This window comes from Haplochromis burtoni, unplaced genomic scaffold (genome assembly GCF_018398535.1).
Source record: "Haplochromis burtoni strain Fernald_Lab_line unplaced genomic scaffold, NCSU_Asbu1 Contig_211, whole genome shotgun sequence".
Lineage (NCBI taxonomy): Eukaryota > Metazoa > Chordata > Actinopteri > Cichliformes > Cichlidae > Haplochromis > Haplochromis burtoni.
In genome coordinates this window covers 258,032-278,566 of record NW_024582572.1, presented here as the reverse complement: position 1 = coordinate 278,566, position 20,535 = coordinate 258,032, and the positions used below count along the sequence as shown (strand labels likewise).

Genomic DNA, 20,535 nt, shown 5'->3' with positions numbered 1-20,535 from the left:
TAGTCATCTGTGGAGAGGGAAGGCATCTTGTTGCTAGTTAGCCTAGCGGTTAGCACCTTTCCAGGCTATTGAGGCTGCTCGGTGCCCAGATGCTGTAATCAGGCTTCAGCTGTGTGTAGGCCACAGAAACACGGAGCACTGAGGATATGGTAACTATAAAAATGTTGCTGTTTCTGTTAAAAACACTTTAGTCCTAATGATCTATGAGTGTCCAGAAGCTATCGCAGGTAAGCTCATAAGGAAAAAAGGGAATAAATCAGCATAAAAATCAATAAAAGAAGCAAAGCATTTAAAGAGCAAAGAGAGGAAGCGTCCACACTCACAAAAGTGAGTCAAGTTTGGTGGAAGTGTGAACAGATAAAAGATGACCAGTGTGCAAAATCACTCTGTTTTTTTAAGCCACAGACTGAAATGGTGTTGTTTGTTTCTCAGCTGTATAACATGCTGGTGGAGACGGGCGAGTTGGAAAACACCTACATCATCTACACGTCAGATCACGGCTACCACATCGGCCAGTTCGGCCTCGTTAAAGGTACGAACAGAGAATAAGGTTCTTGTGTCTGCCTGATTCTTTTTCTGCCGATGGAAGAAAGAATTTGTGATAATTTTTATAACTGATTAAACTTGATTATCATCTGGAAACATCCTGATTTGTGATTTAAAGGATTAGATTTTTTTTTTAGTAGGAAAACAGCTGCAGTGCAGGGAGGAACACTGTGAGATGTGTGCCAGACTCATTTTAAGAACCCTTCTCCAGCAGATGAAACAGCATTATGTACAAAATAAACAGCGAAACAGCACAAATTCTAAGAGTCTGGAAATTGGACAATCGCTCTTTGTGAGTACGGGCTGAACAGCAAACAGAATTTCAGATGCACGTAAAGAACATCTGAAGAATCCAAGATAATAAAATGTTTGAGTTTAAAGGAACAAATGTTTTGTGTTTGATCATCAGAAAACTGTGCTGAGCATGAAGATAACGTCAGAATGTGACAGCAAAACACACCTGTGTGTGCGAGCTTCAGTGTCACCACCTCAGCTACAAATGACAGCATTAATACCGTGTGTGTGTGTGTGTGTGTGTGTGTGTGTGTGTGTGTGTGTGTGTGTGTGTGTGTGTGTGTCTCCAGGTAAATCTATGCCGTACGAGTTTGACATCAGAGTCCCGTTCTACATCAGAGGACCTAACGTGGAGCAGGGCAGCATGTAAGCACACACACCTCAACAACAATTCACTGCACAAAGGCGCCGCCGATCCTCTGAACTCAGTAATAACTTTAAACGTTACTTTGTTCAGTCCATAAAACACGGACAGCTGTGGCCGCCTGCTCACGACCACAGCAATCGCAAGAAGGGTTTTAGTGCACCCCCCTCTATTTTCACAGACTCCACTTCCCACATGCCAGCTGGTTAGGGAATTCACATTTTCCCCATGCAACCTGCATGTCAGGGGCTCACTGAGGCCCGAGGTCACCTTCCTATGCACCTGTGGACCCTTCCTGACCACCTGCATGTGCACATTTACAAGCAAGCATCAGCTTCTTTGTCAGACTGATATTCAGGTAGAAATCTGGTGATGAGAGCTGGTTCTCCATCCACACACCAAACAGTCATTTTCAGGTAATGAATCATTACCAGCCACTCAAACTGTGGCGCACGCCATCATGTCCCAGCACACGGACTTGTATGATCCAATTCTAGCAATTTGTTTTTAAAGAGCATCTCGTCAAATAATACATATATTGATGGTCCTGCAGGTCTCTGTTGTTGGCAGTTGATTAAAAAAAGCACTTTGCAGGGTACTTTTAGGCCAAGCAGTTAATTAATTTACTGAGTAAATAATAATGCAATCAGTAATTAAAATGCATGTTTTTTGCAGCCCAATTAAATGTACAGAAAAGAAAAATAAGCCTTAACCAACAAGGCTCAGCTATCAGCAACGTCTCTGCTTCATTGGAGTCGTTCCTTTTTTAAATTCCTGTTCCTGTTTCGAGCAGCAAACAAACCCTCAGTGCTCAGCACCACATGGTGGATGCAAGGGAAGAGAAGCTGATGGAGCATGTACAAAAACCTGCTGGTTTTGGTCTCCACCACGAGCGTACAGGCTGCTTTAAAAAATCTCAGAACCAAAAATATAAAGAATCTGTGGAGACGTGAAGCAGCAGAAAGATCGTATCCATGAAAAATGTGACAGCACTGTTTTCTTCAGAGTGTGCTACTGTGTGCGTTTGTGTGTGTCAAATTGAATTACCACAGTCAGAGCGGTTCCACGAGATGATCACGGGTTCAGGGCAAGAGTTTCTTTCCCTTCTTCGGAGCAGACGTTATTGAGATAAAAAACACTTTGTTTGCAATACTTCACAATAAATGTCCCCGTGAACTTTCCCCCCTGCTCTCCAAGCCCAACAGAAGTCTGTAGAAGCTCTCGGGTCTGTTTTGCCTTCAGCAATTCACTTTTAAAATATCAGTACAAAGCAAGATGGGACGAGTAATTTGTCCTTTTTTAACATTTTCCATTATGTGTATTTTTTTAATCTTCTGGTGTTCTGCTGTGGCAGCAAACACCGTTTTCATGGTGGAAGATTTCACTTAAAAGGTTTTGAGGTATAACAAAAAACAAATTTTTGCCCCTTATCTCCTGTGTCTTTCAGGAAATGTTGTTACCTACAGTTTGTAAAAGAGGCGTAGCATAGGTGGAGGAGGGCTCGTCAAATAAATGAGTTAATTTAAGAAGATCTGACTTTGTGTGTGTGTGTACATGTTTAGATATCTTTGTGAGGACAGAAAAATTGGCATGCTTGTGGGGACCAATAGTCACTCATGAGGACACAATGCCCGTCCCCACGAGTTTGAAGGCATTTTGAGGATGAAAATGTGGTTTTAGTGTCAGAGTTACATTTAGGCTGTGGTTGGGTTTAAGCTGAAGGTTAGGCACTGATTTTAGATGGTTAGCTTAAGCAGCTAGCATTATGTCAATGAGATGTCCTCACTAAGATAGCAAAACGAAAGTGTGTGTGTGTGTGCGTGTGTGTGTGTGTGTATGTGTGTGTGTGCACAGCTGCAATAAAACCATGTATGATGCATCTGTGCCACATGTCACATTTAATGAATGTCACATGAAAATTGAAGCCCTGTTTTGGTAAAAAGGAGACATTTATTAAAGTCTTATTAACAGTTTCTTTTTCGGATTTCGCTATGACAACATGAAGCTAAAACAGGCACACATATAATAAAATAAGCGCTCATACTCTGTTTGCATGTTTGTGTCAGTAACCCTCACATGGTCCTAAACATCGATCTGGCTCCGACCATCCTGGACATCGCTGGCGTCGACACGCCTCCAGATATGGACGGAAAGTCGATAATGAGTCTGCTGGACACAGACAAACCTGCCAACAGGTACGCGCACACACACACACACACACACACACACACACACACAGACATACACCTAAATGCCAGATTGTTAAAGCATTTCACTTCCTTGTTTTGTAACCATCTGAAGGAACTGTTGCGTCACCGTTTTCCCAGCTAAGATGCTCTTTAACCATCTGAGCGCTCAAAGAGCTTCTGAATAAATAAACAGTAGTTTTTTCATGCCATTAATCATCCTAAACACACAAACCATTAAACACAGATTGAAGTTCATTTCTCAGAGTTCACAGTGAGGTAATCAGCTGCTTGTTGAAAACAGAGGTCAGAGAACAGAGACACATCACCAGTATGTAAATCATCTTCCTGCAGAGAGTCGTTGGAGCAGCAGGGCGTCTCTCAACTGTAACGACCTCATTTAAACTCCTGGTTGCGCCGCTATTCGGCAGCACAAAGAGCCATCTGGTTCGCCTGGAGCGAGAGAAATATTCTATTAATATTTATAATGATCAGAGCGTCAACAAAGGCAAACATAAAGGTCAGGAGGTCGGAACAAACAGGAAAGCGTTTCGGGGGGCTGTCAAACCCGCCGAGCTGAGACGAAAGGATTTTGCACACAGGGTCGCGGTTTAGTGGCGATAACCTAAACTGGTGATTATTTCATCTCCATACACCCTCCTGTGAGGACTCATGATACCAAATGTGGATTCATCCATCAGTAAAAATAGTCCCCAACTACAGGAATGTGTCAGATTTGATTGGTAAACGGACCGTGGCCATCTGTGTAGGAAACATCGGAGCTGCTTTTAATTAATGAAACTATATCTGTTTGTCTTCACTGAGAACCGCTTCACTCGGTGTTGCTCATAATAAGTTGTACATGCTGTCAGGTCAATGGAAACAATCCATTTGGTGCTCAAGTCAATTGTAAATGACTTCATTAGGTAAGTTATAGGTGACTGGACTTATTCTGTGAGTGGCCTCTTCCTTCTAAAACTGAGTTTTCTTTTCCTACTGTGGTTGGGAGATCTTTTCCACAGTCACTTCATCCTGTTATCCCGCTGTGATTGCCAGTGACCAATACATCGCTGTTGGTAGCTGAGGGAGGGTGAGGTGCACTTGCTAAGGTTTGAAGGTTATATAGCTGCTGGTGTTGGACACACACGCAAAGGAGTTTAATTCCCACTTCCAGGTTCAAGGGAAAGTAGATAAACTACACCAGCGTGAGAGTCTCAATCACCTCTAATGATGAATGATTTAGTCTGGCTTAATTAGTGGACGGATATCAGCTGAGCAGCTAAAATGTAATTAAGTCTCTGCAGACCTAGAGCTAAATGAAGCCCTAAGGAGGGATGCAGGGATGGAGGATGGATGGATCGGATGGATGGAGGATGGGATGGACGAGGAGGTGGATGGGAGAGGAGAGGAGGTGGAGGGAGGAGGATGGGGATGGAGGGAGGGGAGGGATGGAGGGAGGAGATGGAGTGGATGTGAATGGATGGGAGGAGATGGATGGATGACATGAGGATGGATGGATGGATGGATGGACGGATGGATGGATGGACTGACGGATGGATGGACGGAGGAGGAGAGGGATGGAGGGAGGGATGGATGGATGGAAGTGGACGACGGAGGAAGGGATGGAGGGACAGACAGATGAATGGATGGATGATGGATGGATGGAGGGACAGAGATGGATGGATGGGTGGAAGGATGGACAGACAGATGGACGGAGGGGATGGCATGGAGGGAGAGAGGAAGGAAAGAGTGAGGGAGTGGGTGGGGAGGAGGGAGGGAGGGAGGGAGGGAGGGAGGGAGGGAGGTGAGAAGGGAAGGGATGGATGGAGGGAGGGAGGGGGGATTGGAGGGATGGGATGATGGATGATGGGGAGGCGAGGGAGTGAGTGAGGGAGGGATGGAGGAGGGAGGGGATGGTGGAGGGAGGAGTGAGTGAGGGAGGGAGGGAGGAGGGAAGGGAGGAGTTTAGATGGAGGACGGATGGATGGATGTTAGGAGAGGGATGGATGGATGGATGGAGGGAGGGATAAACCTGAGTTTCAGTAGATTGCACAGGTTCACGAGGGTTCGAGTAGTGAAGGTTTTTGAGGTCCATGTCAGGTCAGAGACTTTGGGGGATGTTGCAGCTGGATGAGAACAATAGTTCAGAAATTAAAGTCTTCTAAAACGTTGTCCGTACAAGCAGAAATGCTGTTTGTCTTTTTTCTGGTTAAACATGTTGTGATGCAGCCGTATCTTTGTGTTTTTCACGTTGTTGAATTTAAATCAAACCAGATATGTGTCTTTAAACCTGAAACGTAGCATTTTTAGCTGTACTCTCAGTTCTGCAGCACACCGAAGCCTCTGAGGATATCTGTCTGAACATTTGAATAGAGTCCTTACATTCTGTGCTGAGACGAACTTTACAGCAGCTGTTCCCTTTTTATTATCTGTGAGGTGCAGAGGAAACACCAACAGTAGCTGAAAGACTGATTACCGAGAGTTTATTCAGAATAATGGACTGATTCTGTACAGATTGTCCCAGAACAGTCTGCTCTTTGCAGTTAGGAGAATTAAACCAGACTCGTCTTGCAGCAGCTAACAGCTCACAACAAGCACATGATTATAGATTCTTGGTGTTTTTCAGGAGGAGCCAGATTTTCAGCAGCACAGGACAAAACAGTGACTGATAGCAGTTTACAGCCAACAAATAAAGAAAGAGGGTCCTGTTGTGCTACAAACATGAGAACAGACACTGCGCAGACATTTACAGATAGTTTAGTCTTCCACGTTTGACTGTTTCGCTGTGGTCAGAAATCCAGTGTGCGCCTGTCTTCACACCTAAAAACACAAGTGTAACTCGTGTGTTATGATTCTAGGTCATGAATAAATATGGTTTCATATACAGTTGACCAAAAATGATCATAATTCTATTTTTATTTGTGCCAGTTTATTGCAACCTGGACTTCATCTGTTTGCTTGTTAAACATATTTCAAACAATACCAGTGTAGTGAAAAGGCGTTTGATGTTTTCCATCAATCCATCTCCTTCTGCTTAGCCAGTTCAGACTCATAGATAAGCAGAAGTCGAACACCAGTCTATCACGGTCTGCTAAAATGGCAATGACAGTATCGACAGCTGCACTGCAGAGCCAGCAAGAAGACAGCCCCCTGATAATGAGGGTGCATTTGGTGAAATGGGTCTGCTCTGGATCCTTTACTGCTGAAATCTGCAGGCAGGAAGAGGCAACAGAAAGACATCCAGCACATGTGAGCAGACATCAGCAGCTGTTATGACAGTCACAGATGCAGCGTGAAAAAGGAGGCGTGGGTATGGTTGCAGAGCGGCTTGCAGATGTGCAGTCACTGTGAGCAGGTTAAAGCACCGGCTGCTGCTGCGAGTTCTCCACAGTAACGTTGGGCAGCAAATCTCCCTTTCACAGTTTTATTCAAACATTACTTTTCACACAGTCTCTGACTCTCTGTGGCCGGCTGTGCTGCACCGGCTCTCAGACTCACCGCTGAGCATCTCGTGTCTCTCATCTGCTACAATCTACATGCTGTCGGGGGAGGGGTTAATTAGACGTCCCCAGCAGGTGTCCCACCCTCCTCATCAGACACACTGCTCTACCTCTCCTTCCTGCGACTGCGCCCAGAAACCACAACCCGCCTCCACAAGCCGCTTAAATAGCGTGCCCTGTATAAGACAGCCAATTAGATGCTTTAAAGGGTATTAGCAGAGCCATCAGCTGATGTGGGCTGACACCGAGGTCAGCTGATTTGCCACAGCTGAGTTGGCCTTCATGGTCTGCCTGAGCTAACACCAGGATCAGTGTTATGCTGTGTTTTTCACGTATAAAAAGAAACTAAATGATAAAAAGAGTTTAAAATAAGGATGTTGGGCATTTGACAACAATGCTTCTGAACGTGCCCGACTCTGCCCGGAGCAGACACAGAACAGGCCGGAGGGATTTTGTTGTGAACACCTCGCTGTGAAACCGTTGTGAACAGCAGAGAATCGGTGGATAACGGTGCTGTCCTTCAGGTCACCAGCAGCTTCTTAATAGTTGCACTTAGATTTAATTCTCTGACTTTTTACAGACTTTCTACATGTTTTCACATAAGAAACAAAAATCTTATGAGCTCCGTTTGGCCAGGGTGTGTTTAGCATCTCCCAGCTTGTGGCTAAAGTTCAACCCAACCCTAAACCTAAGCGCTGTGCTGGCAACTGGTTTGGATGTTAAAGGTAAAACTAAAAAAATCCAAATATTTCGTTGTTTGCTGCGCTGATGGCTGTCATATTGGAAACTTAAATGAGTCCTTCTTCGGTGTGTTTCAAACTTTGGAGACAAGCTTTTACATCGAGCAGCAACATTTTCCGCCGCCTTTGTGTGTAAATCCTCGTCGCAGCCTCATTATCATGTTTGTGTCTTTCTGTGCTGTTTATTCTGTGAATCAAACAACTGGAAAAAGTCCTGCAGTCGTTTCCACTGCGGTGACTGTTGTTCTTTTAAGTGTAGGAGGAAAATCAAAATGTTGTTCCTGAAAGTTAACGTTACAAACATCCCAGAATAGAAACCAGATGGAGTCACGCGCTTAATGAGGGGACGGTATGAGTATTATATAAATGTGTGTAATGTTGAACTGAAATGAACTCGCTGCTCCTGACGTGGCAGCGAGAGGAGCTCCAGCCCGAAGTTTAGGGGTGTAAAATGAAGCGGCGATGCACATTTAGCAGCTCGTTCAGACGCCGCTTCAGTAAAGGCAGTCGTGCTTAATGGAGTCGATGTGAAAAAAGAAGAAGGTGAGGTGAGGTGAAGGCGGGCGGAGGGTGCGACAGTGTTGGTTGTGGGTTAAAAATAGCAGGAGAAGTGCAGGAATTCTGATTCTCGCTGTTTTCATCCTCTTCTTCAGGTTTCAAGTGAACAAGAAGCCGAAGGTGTGGAGAGACTCGTTCCTGGTGGAGAGAGGGTAAAGACGACACATCACTGCTGCTGCTCGGGAAAATATAACACATAACAGTCTACGTTCAGTGCAGAGTGTAACACAGCAGCTGCTCTCACTGCTGGGAAAACATGGCAGCCAGAACTACTGTCCTGAGTCATGGACGTGCAGCTGGTGTCGTCCACCCGGTGGAAGCAGATCTGCCTGATGATATTTGGTTAATTAGTAAAAACTCATAATAACTCTGAGACAGATATTAATCACAGCTTAAACACATCATTGAGCTTTGATTCAGTCAAATGTTCTTCTAACGGAGGGCTAAAGGTTAACTTTTAAAAGTTTGTAAAGAACTCTCGAGTGAGTCGCTCGCTGGCTTCGTCTCCGTGGCATCGACCCCCACGCTCGAGGCCACCGAAGCATTTACACAGAAAAAAGCAGCTTTCTTGATTCAGACAGAAGAAATGCATAAATAAAAAATGCCAAAATAAACTTTTATTAACTTTGAATCATGAATTCATTGAACATGCAGATTTCCTCCCTGCTTGTGTTTTTACAGGAAGCTGCTCCACCAGGTCGTCGAAGGTAAGGAAGTATCGCAGGAGGAGAACTTCCTGCCCAAACGCCAACGAGTGAAAGACCTCTGTCAGAGAGCCGAGTACCAGACGCCCTGCCAGCAGACGGGACAGGTACAGTAAGACTTCTGATTCATTTACTCCTCGACTCCTGATCCTACTTCTCCCAAAGGTATCACGTTCCTTCTCCATCCTTGTACTGCAATAGCCAGATTTTTTTATAATCTCCTGAATCCAATGACTTCACTCCTGATGTTATTATTGTACTTTTGATCTAGCTGCTTATTCCTCAATGCATAATCTTATTCCTCTCTTTTACTCTGGAATACCTTATTTTTCCTGAGTCAGTCATATGAGTTTCACTGCGTAGCCGTCCATGAAACCACTCAGAATTCTCTGAGTTTGCATCCACTGACTTCACTCCTGATCTCATTACGTGTCCCTGATTGCATCACCTTACCTCCAGTCTTAACTTTACTCCAGAATACGTTCCTAATTTTCTATTTTCTCCAGAAACCTTATTTCACTCCGTTCACCAAATTAATCAAATTCACTCATAAAATTATCAGTATTCCTATTAATTTGGCTCCATTGAACTTACTTGACTGTACTTTTGATCCCATTACTTCATTCTGATTGCAGTACTTTATTCCAACCCTTTGCTGCACACACCACACTTTAGATCAGAAGCAGGTTTGGAGCGTTCCCTTTCCTTCCACTAAAATGCTTTTTCTCTAAACTTCCTTCTGGTAACCCGTTCCTGGTCCCATTATCACTCTTTTAAATGACTCTTATCCTTTTCCTTACTCCAGAATCCTATTCTGTGCTCCGTTCTGCTCCCAATCCAATTAAATCATTCTTTCAAACCTTATTATTTTCCCAATATCCTCACATCCCATTTCTAACTTCTGAATCTGAGATTTATTCCTGATTCTACTCGTTTTTATTATTATTTCATTCACATCACATTATCACATTCACTCCATTCCTCAGTCATAATCCAGTAAATGTTCCTCTTTGGTAAATTGCTTCATTCAAGATCTCGTTGCTTTGTTCTGCACACTCCTATTTGCTATTTCTTATTTTACTCCAGAATAATGTTCTGCTGGGTCTCTCCTGATCCTGTTGTTTGTTTACAGCACACCTTACCACTTTATTTTAGTCTTCATCTCGTTATTTGAGTTGTGACTTCATCGTTTCGTTCCTCACTCGAGACGCTACATTTCTCCATCCAGTTATTTCTTCCTGATTCCATCATTTTGTTCACAATTGAACTGATTTACTCTTAATCCCTGTTTAATCCTCGTCTAATCACTTCATCCAGATGCTATTTACTCTCAACTCCATAATTTCCAGAAATCCGAATCCCATATGTTTAATTTCGCTGTGCTCCTAACTGCTCCTCCTCTGCCAGTCTCATCGTTTTACTGCTACGATCCCGTCGTTCACTCCTGATCCTGTGGCTTCAATCACAGTCTTATTGCTCATTATTGCTGCTTCGCTTTGACAGAACATGCAGGCTATAAAGTTTGCACTCTTTCCGATTCAGTTTTTCTTTGGTCTGTGCAGTCTTCGGTAACAAGCTGTTTTTGGAATAAAGACGGGAAAGCTGGGATGGCTACCGCTCCAATAAACAGAGACTTGAAAGAAGCAGGGTAGACTTGTGTCACAGAGATGAAAAACCAGATGTCATCTCTGTAAACCAGACACATACAATAACTGCAGTAACGACTGGAACGACCAGAACACAATGGACTCGCTGAATGCTGCAGCATCAAAGAGACGTGGAGAGAATCGAGATGCGACAGCACAACAGAAACTTTTCTGCCAGACATTTAGAGCTGTGTCACTGTGTGTTTGTGTTCACGCTTGTTTGAGGTTAATTACACTTGTCGAAAAATCCCTTTAGCAAGTTGATTAGTCTCTTAGCAACAGAGTCTGCCGGCTGCTGGGTTGCTGTGATAAACAGCCCCAAGAAAACTGCATATATGTGTGTGTACTTAATAATTCAGGCATTTGTCGCTCTTTAATAAGCGTGAGTGACTCAGGGCAACAGTCGCAATTCATTCGGGTCATGCTAATCTTCTAATGAACAACTACAGAGTCACGATGCAGCCGACGCTGAAAGCAAAAGAAGACTCTGAATGTATCGTACGTGTTTACGAGGCAATAGACGGCCTCTTCCCAGCCTCGCCTTTCCTACCTCACCCCCCTTCACTCAAAGCCCAGCAGGTTTGGTTCGTGCTGATCAAAGCAAATCCACGTGAATGTTTCGAACCCTCACAAGTCCTGAAGCTCTCTTCTCTCATCGTGCAAACACCTGTCCAAGGTTCCCTCTCGTTTTCAGAGGCACTCTGCCTCTTCTTCACCTCCTTTAGTAAAGTGACTCTTTTCATAGCTTCTATCAGGATCCTGCAGGAGCTGTCGGAGAAAACGGAACCATTGTTCTTTTGTTCTTTTTGGTTCCACAACAGCAATCGAGGATTTTGTAGCCGGTGGCAGAGTGCAGTCAAGGAGCCAGTGTGATTTGTCCTAGAAACATTGTGTAATCAGCGTTTACCTTGGGATGATGTGTGAAAGGAACCCACTCATGTTTCAAACCTACGAACGCCACTCAGTGCAAGTCTGGCGTGTTGAAGCTCGGGTGTCGCTGCATGCTACCCCTGGAGTATCACCGTAATCAGCGGTTTAAAACAAGCTCACGTGCATGTCACCTTATTTAATATAAGATTAGGATAATCAGCCAATCAGTGATCAATAGTCAATAATAGAACATCACTGCTGAGAGTTGACGGCCCGACCACAGAAGTATTTCAGGGTCTTTTTCAGTCACATGGACAGGATGGAGTACGAGGCCTTGTGCAGTAATGAGTATAAGGTGGAACTCTGCTGTCGGGCAAAGCGTCTGATTTATCTGCTGTGAGTCAAAGAGCTGAAACGAGCCTCTGCTTGGAGACTTGTGGACATTCTCCCTACAGACTGACTGAGGAGCTCTGAGTAGAGCTGCTGCTCGTAAGCGTCTGGAGATTTTGCTGTTTCACATCGGCTGTTCATGGCCCGATGTACGTGAGGATCTTTAGCCTCAATCCAAAATTTCATCGACCTGAACAAATCAAAGCCTGACATCCGAGACCAGCAGCAGTCAGATGCTCAGTGTGATTACGGCGCTACACCGACCAAACAAGGCCTTTTGTTAAGCGTGCGTGTTGTTTTAAATGAATTCTGAGGGAAACAAATATTTTTCTGTTTAATTTTGTGATTCGTGAACTTTTGTTGCATCTTTTGTAAGTTGTTGTATATGTGACATCACATCCTGCCTGAAGATAATCCTTATATGATTATCAGGATGCCGTTTCCCTTTTAACTTCCAGCTTTCAATATTCGCGTTAAATTATTTATTTATATTTTATTTATGGAGCTTTTGTATACTAACATTTGATGTTGGGAAAACTAAACCGGCTCCTCTGAACTGTTAAAAATAATTCCTCGCGCTCGATTTTGTGTGTGCAGAAGTGGCAGTGTGTGGAGGACGCCACGGGGAAGCTACGGCTCTTCAAATGTAAGAATGAAGGAGGGGCCACAAGCTTCCAGAGGGGTGTGATTGGCCGTCAGCGTCCAATCAGCATCAAGTCTCAACTGTACCTTCCAAATTCTGGTGCCTGCGACTGCGATTTCCGTGACCTGCGACCTCTGAACCTTCGACCCTCCATGATGAAGCCGTTCAACAAGAAGCCTTTCTTCTCCAAAAAGAGTGAGTGTTAACGCTTCAGTCCACCAGGGGGCAGCAGTGATTATTAGGCATGCGCAGTTTGCCTCGTGAAAAAATAATTTTGTGTTGGGTTTAAAATGGAAAACTGTTGAGCGCCACGTGTGAGCAGTTTAGCAGCTTTTCTGGAATTCTCTGATTCCTTTATTAAGTTTCATCCATAAATCCCTTAAAAGCCTAAACAGGTTAAAGGTCAGCTGACTAAAATCCTGCTTTATTTGAATTAAGCACTGTTCATGATTATCATCATCTTCATGTTCACGTTTTGGCTGCTTCCAGATTGTTTTTTGGATCCGATCACGACGCTAGAATGAGGTTTTTAGCTAAATCACAAAACTGAAGCATAAACTTCTTTGAATGGTTTGAATTTTAAACCCGAGTTGTATCCAAGTGGATAGTTTATAAGAAACAACCTGTCCTCAGTTTGGACCACCAAACTGTCCATGGTGGTCCAAACCTTTTTGTTCCCGTCTGTAAACACGTTTTTTTTAATGCTGTAAATTTGCTCGTTTTAAATGGGAGTCTGTAGGCATTGACTTGGTTTCTGAATGACAGTTTTTGGCTTCCGATGTGTGCTGCTGGAGCAATTCTGACCTGTCGGTGTGCGGATGTCGCGGACTTGTTCCAGAACGTCCTGCTTGGCCTCGATTGGGCTGTGATTTGGAGATTTTGTGCTTCTCAAGCTGTTGCGATCAGTTTTTTGCAGTGTGGCGGGGTTTGTGTCATCATGCTGCTCGCGGCGTCTGCAGGATGCGAAGAGATGATCGGATACGTTTGGATGATGCGTTTAAAAGAGTGCCAGGACAAGATGATTGTTGTTACTGACTTTACAGTGGTTTCATTGTTGTGGATGACTGGTGTACGCAGATGTTTTAATCCCAACGATTAATAATTCAAACGAGCACCTACACACCGACACGTTGGAATCATCACTGTGACCAAGTCTGACAAACTCCTGCAGATATGACACATTAGTGCCGGTCATACTCATAAACAGACGAACCTCTCACCAAAGAAATGTCAGAGCTTTTGGAAAATAGTACAAAAATGTTTTTGCATGACACTTATTTGCGGTTTTTAATTTTCCAGCTGCTGATTGCTGATGATTTTAAACTTTTGGTTTTTTTTCAGCGTAGCTGTCGCTGCTTTGTGGTAATAAGTTTGTCATGAAACAGGAGCCGCGGTTCATATGAGATGATACGAGCATTGCTGTATGTGCTCAGAGAGAAAGACGGTGCATAAACTCCTCAGACGTGTCAGCTTTAGATCTCTTTCACTCCTCTGATTGACAAACTCATCTCGCCAGGATGACACGTTTGATGGCAGGTTTGAGGCGGCTCAATGCGGTCGTAGAGGAGTGCACACTCTTGTCATGCTTTGGATCTTTATCTCTGAGTTCAGCAGTGTGTTTGGCTGATCCTGTGTCTGATGGATTGCTACTTTGAACTCTGTGGTTGGAGGCCCACATGTTTAAATAATCCATTTGTCAGACTTGTTCAGATGTCACATTAGAGCGTAGATTTAACTGGGAAAGTCCTGCAGCTGTTTTTCACAGCACCACTCGGAGCAGTGACTGTTGTGCACGAGGCTGGGTTTGTTTACCATGTGCATGCAAGCACACGTGGTAAAATGTCCCTTCTTAATTCCTTAAATTGAAGCAGGAACAGGATCGACTCTTAAGTCCGTGTAACGAATAAAGAAGTTAATTTATTTTGAGGTCAGTTTCCAACAGCTTGCCACCAGAGCTTCCAACCTTTCCTTTAATGACTTTTCTATTTCCCTTTCTTTCTTGTGAAGAGGCTGTGAGCGAAGATGTTTTTAGATTTTTCCAGGAGAGATAACCTGGTTTCTCCTGTTTCAGAGCTGTTGTTCTCAGGCCGCAGCTTCCACTTTGTGGTGTGATGCTGACCTCTAATGTCTGAGGACAGCACTGCATCACCCTTATGGTGGTAGAGATGCAGATATTTGAGGTTCTCCGTCAATGATGAGCTTTAGTTTAGCCATTACTGTAACACTGAGGCATGTAAACGTGTACTTAGAGACTGCAGGAAGTGGATTTTATTGTGTAGGGCAAGAGCAGTGTGATGATAAACTTCTTATTCTTCTCAGTGGTGATATTCGCTGAGGTGATGAGCTTAATTGTGTTTGTCTGTCAGAGTTCAAAGCCCTGAAGAATTACTCCAGGAACCGTTACAGCCGCTCTCTCTCCATGACGAACAATTACCCTGGAAACCAGAGCCTGGCAGGCTGGGATCAGCCAATGAGAGACGAGTCTGAGGACGAGTTTAGCGGGATGGGAGGAGATCCCAACGCCGTGGTCACACCCAACTCTGTCAAAGTCACTCAGCGGTCAGTAATGCTTCTTTTTTTCGTGTTATGATATGATGCTCTTTAACCAAATACGACTGATATTAAATCTGTTTTCCTGCAGATGTTCCATCCTGTCTAATGCAACAGTGAAGTGTGACACGGGAGTGTATCAGTCCCTGCAGGCCTGGAAGGACCACAAGCTGCATATCGACCACGAGGTAACGGCCTTCTCACGTTTCTGTAAAAGCCACACAGCAGTACGAGTTAGCGTCTCTGCACTGTTGTGACCACAAACTGTATGTGAGGTGGACATGAAGCGCATTAAAGGAGCATTCTGTCTGACGGCCTCTTCTCTTCTGTATTTGATCTCTGACCTGAGGAAACACTTTGCTGATGGTTTTGCTTTCTTTCTTTTTAAGTCTTATCATTTCTAACCTGTTGGTTCTGAAGATTTTGGACCTGTTAGAGTCAAAAACATAAAGGAAGGCACATTTTAGGCCCGCCCTACCTCGTGATTGACAGGTCACTATCACTGCTTCACGGTGAGATCCATCACTCGCTTGTGACTTCCGGGTTCAACAAACTAAGCTGCCAACAACCAAAACACTTCACAACTTTAGTGACTATGAACAGATTTTAAAACAACTTTTTTAAAGGCTTTAATTTAATCTAAACTTGACCTTCTCCAAAGGTGGTGCTGGTACCTAAACCCTAGTCTCCTGCTTAAAGGTTTTTTGTGAATTACCCCCTGAAGCTCTGGTTTATTTCGTGATATTTCCACCTGAAATAACGTCCCACAGTCACATGCAGACACAGTAGTGCTGAAATGTTGAATCAGTCAGTGCGCTCTTGTCCCTTTAAACTGAACTGTCCTCGAGCTTTGAAGCTCCTGACTCAGCTTTTTCTGAAAGGTGGAGGGAGGATGTTCATAAAGTGCTTGAGGCGCTCCGCTTCCCCACGATCCATCTGCATGTTTGATCAGGCACAGATTTTGCAGCGTACGCCCGACCTAACAAAACCCTGGGGTTGTGCATGTGCGAGGCAAGTGTCGTGGAGTCGGTTTATAAAGCAGCAGAATAATAAATCAAATTAGTCGTTATGTATAAAAGTAAGAAAACAGTCCAAATTAAGCACAATTTAATGGGAAAGGTTAAACACAGGGCACATTTAAAAGTCAGTGATCGCAGTGATTACACCAGTGATTACACTGTTCATTGATCTGATCCTATTCTAGGTGCTGGGATGTGCAGAGTGTGGATAACATTAGCAGCCCTGCCTCCTGGCAGGTTAGCGTTTCCTTGTCTGTGCAGACTGTAGCTGCCCGCTGTTCCGGGTGAATGATTCTGTGACAGATAACTGAGTCTGCCGGGTTCCTCTCTCTCTCCACCTCATTGGTTTACAACTTCCTGCTACAGACCGGGATGCTGCTGTCTGCTGGACTGCAGCCCCGGCTCCTGTCAGGTGTGCACAACACGGTACACCTGTCAGGTAAACCTGGGAGTTGTAAATGAATGAAATAGGACTAATTGGTTCATCCAGCTAACAAGATCTGCAGCATCTAGGCAACCAGTCGTGCTCACCCAGCCAATCAAAACAGTAAGTTAGAGAGTGAAAAAGACTTACAGCAGTGACGCTTGTTTTAAAAAGTTTGGGATGTCGCTCTGAAAATCCCAGCTCACACCCGACGCCGCAGAAGTGAAGTAAGTTTAAGGTTCTGCAGAATATTATTAGTGGCTCTGAATGATACTTTCTCTCAGATTGAGACTCTGCAGACGAAGATAAAGAACCTGAGAGAGGTCAGAGGTCACCTGAAGAAGGCCCGCCCCCAGGAGTGTGACTGCAGTAAATATCTGTAAGTAGCAGAAAAGTGCACGCCACAGTTTTAGATTCATGCATGTGATTAAACGCGATGTGACGTTTGTGTTTCTCAGGTACAAATCCAAACTGAAGAACAAACTGAGGTACAGAGGAGGGAGTCTGCATCCGTTCAGGTGAGACCATTGTGGCGATAAGCCAGCACGCTGTGTTTTTACATAAATGGCCCTGGGCAGCTACATCCTACAAGCTTTATCTGTGCGTGCGTGTGTGTGTGTGTGTGTGTGTGCGCGCGTGTGTGTGAGCAGGAAGGCCGGGGCTCGGGACAAGAAGGCGTGGCTTCTAAAGGAGCAGAAGAGGAGGAAGAAGATGAGGAAGATGATCAAGAGAATCAGAAACAATGACACGTGTTCAATGCCAGGACTCACCTGCTTCACTCATGACAACCAGCACTGGCACACGGCGCCGTTCTGGACGTGTAAGAGCCACTGCTTTACTTTGTGATGATCATCACAACCCTGAGCGTTTCAACATCACGATCTCCTTCCCCGTGTTTGAGCTTTCGATCGTTGTTGTTGCAGCCACTAAAAGAGTTTGCTGTGATCTGTGTTTGAGCTGTGCTTATAAATAACGCCATCAAAGTGCTGTCCCAAACCGAGAACCACACTTTCTAAAAATGTCCTCGTTCTTCAGGTTTAACCAGCACAGCAATAAAAATATTGTTAATGAATATGTGTGTGTTTGTGTTGGTGTGTGTGTTGCAGTGGGTTCATTCTGCGCCTGCACCAGTGCCAACAACAACACGTACTGGTGTCTGAGGACCATCAACGAGTCCCACAACTTCCTGTTCTGTGAGTTTGCGACTGGCTTCCTGGAGTACTTTGACCTCAACACAGACCCGTACCAGGTACAGAGCAGTTTTCTGATTTTAGCTTAAAGGTGTTGTTTTCCTGCGTTAGCTCGCTGACATGCTTCCCATGACATAAATGCTTCCCAAAGTCCCAAACTCTAACCTCATTGTGGCTTTAACCCTCAAGCAGGTCTGTGAAAGGGAGGGGGGGTCTAAAAGTCAACTTGTGTCTGCAGCAGGAAACTACATCTGGATACCACTGAATTAAATTAAATCAAGACTCAAGAATATAAAAAACTATATACACATACAGTATCCTGAAATATTGTTTCCCTGTAGTGCTGTCTAGTTCTAATATAAGTCAGTGATATAAAGAAAATGAAAATACACAAATCACCAAATCACAACAACAGTTGCCTCAAGGCGCTTTATATTGTAAAGTAACCCCCTGTGAACAAGCGCTTTGGCAACAGTGGGAAGGAAAAACGTCCCTTTAACAGGAAACCTCCTGGGAAGGCCATCTGCCACAACCAGATTGGGGTCAGGAGAGAAAGACGGGACAAAAACACACTGTGGAAGAAGTCAGGGATGAATAATAACTAATGATTAAATGCAGAGAGGTGAATAAACACAGAGTGAGTGAAGAAGAAGCACCCAGTGCATCATGGGAATCCCCGGCAGCCTACATCTATTGCAGCATAACTAAGGGAGGATTCAGGGTCACCTGGTCCAGCCCTAACTATATGCTTTAGCAAAAAGGAAAGTTTGAAGCCTAATCTTGAAAGTAGAGATAGTGTCTGTCTCCTGAATCCAAACTGGAAGCTGGTTCCACAGAAGAGGGGCCTGAAAACTGAAGGCTCTGCCTCCCATTCTACTTTTAAATACTCTAGGAACAACAAGTAGGCCTGCAGAGCGAGAGCGAAGTGCTCTGATAGGGTGATATGGTACTACAAGGTCATTAAGATAAGATGGGGCCTGATTATTTAAGACTGAAGGTTTTTCAGGGAGCTTTTAGGAAATCCTGATAATAACAAATTACAGTCGTCCAGCCCAGAAGTAAAAATGTGTAAACTAGTTTTTCAGTGTTTCCCTGAGACAGGATGTTTCTACAGGTTTGCATATTTCTTTCATTTATAAATGACACACATTCAGCCCGACCGTCACACTCACAATGCACACGTCCAAGAAACTTGCATGACAGCAGAAATGTGGAGTTCCTGAGGCCCCACGGCTGTTGGGCTGATACACCTCATCTAATTTACCTGAACACAAACCACACAAACTACCGCCTCTCTCTTTGTCTCCTCATTTCTGTTTCCAGCTGATAAATGCTGTCAGCTCTTTAGATCGGACGGTTCTCAATCAGCTCCACGTGCAGCTGATGGAGCTCAGAGGGTGCAAGGGACACAAACAGTGTAATCCTCGCACGCGCTCAGTGGAACCAGGTAAGACAAACACACACACCTTGGACAAACGTCATTCATATAGCTGCTGCTAAACAGCACAGTTTTTATTACTCTGGAACTGTTTCACTATTCTTCCTCAAAAATATGAAGACTGTCAACTTTAACTCCAACGCTCAGTTGGAGCTGCTGTACTTCTGCAATTCAGACAGCAGCTTTATGCATTTGCATATTTCCACCTGCAGATGTGAATGAACAGCATTTGTTCCCTCAGCAGCCTCAGAGCCTGTGCTCTGCTATACTGATGGCTGAATTCACTTTAATGCTGGTTCACTGTCGTGGGGATAGAGATGTTGTTGCTAAGGCAGCTTTGAGAACATAAGAAATCTTCTCAGCAATGAAGTTTTCTGCGAGAGAAAGCAGCTTCAGGGTTCTTTGTTCTTTTTAAAAAGGTGCAGAGTACGTCAGACCTGTTCAGCCAGTATTCATGGAGGCGTGTCTGTGCTTCCCACAAAATTAGCCTGGATTCAAATTAAGAGCCAGTGGCTGCAACACTGCCTCAAAGGTTTTAAGCTGTTCAGGGTTCCAGCGAGATGTGAACTTTCTGAAATTTAAAATAAAGGTACAGGTTTTAAAATCAGGTTTTAAAATTTTTAAAAAGCACGGTGGTTCGAACTGTTGCCTCACAGTAAGAAGGTCCTGAGTTCGATTCCAGCATCAGGCTTTGGTCTTTCTATGTGGAGTTTGCATGTTCTCTCCGGGCACTCTGGCTTACTCCAAAAGTTCAAAGACATTCAATTAGACTTAGAATTTGAACTTTTATTGTCAATGTACAGTTGCTTACACACTGAAATTCGGAGTTAGTGGGATTAGGTTACTTGGTAATTGCCCATAGGTGTAAATGGTTGTCTGTCTCTATGTTAGACAAGTCTATCCCTATCCCATGACTCCTGGGATAGGCTCCCTGAAAAGGATGATGCTTTTAAAATTGTATCAGAAGAGATGGAAAGATGCATTTATAGTCAATAGCAATGAGCCAAAGTTAGAGCCCTGTGGCACTCCGTTACTGAAAAAGGTGAGCATCAGCAGCAACTTAACGCTTAACTTAATTCCAGCTTCTCATTGTGACAAGTCAACAACAAACAACATTATTCGTCACATACACAATCATACAGAGAAATGCTTTGTGTCCGAGCTGCACACAGGCTGCAGACGCAGCCTCGCCATTCCAGGGCTTAGTTTTAGGACCCTTACTGGATACTGGGTGGGAATCGAACTTGCAACTCCCACTCCAAAGGTGTGTGGTCTTACCACTACACTGCATTGTGTGTGCGTTCAGATGATCCTTGTCAAGTTGAGTGATCACATGATGCTGCTGTACTTGATGATCAGGGACAACAAAATACCTCATCACAAGTGGCCTTGCCTTTGCTCATCAACCAATCAAACTGTCTTTTCAGCAGGAGGGCGGGCACATGGCAGCTTTCATGACTACAGGTACACACA

General features: G+C 44.2%; 1 protein-coding gene across 1 annotated transcript in view; it reads left to right on the top strand.

The window, feature by feature from the left end:
* LOC102298147 (extracellular sulfatase Sulf-2) overlaps positions 1 to 20,535 on the top strand; it is a gene marked incomplete in the record, with an annotated part of 41,667 nt that overhangs the window by 19,016 nt on the left and 2,116 nt on the right. The window contains 14 exon segments of the mRNA XM_042226413.1: positions 433 to 532; positions 1,131 to 1,206; positions 3,271 to 3,399; positions 8,284 to 8,340; positions 8,870 to 8,999; positions 12,396 to 12,636; positions 14,808 to 15,000; positions 15,083 to 15,179; positions 16,719 to 16,813; positions 16,893 to 16,952; positions 17,085 to 17,254; positions 17,541 to 17,683; positions 18,948 to 19,071; positions 20,493 to 20,526. Coding sequence (XP_042082347.1) covers positions 433 to 532; positions 1,131 to 1,206; positions 3,271 to 3,399; positions 8,284 to 8,340; positions 8,870 to 8,999; positions 12,396 to 12,636; positions 14,808 to 15,000; positions 15,083 to 15,179; positions 16,719 to 16,813; positions 16,893 to 16,952; positions 17,085 to 17,254; positions 17,541 to 17,683; positions 18,948 to 19,071; positions 20,493 to 20,526 — 1,649 coding nt within the window.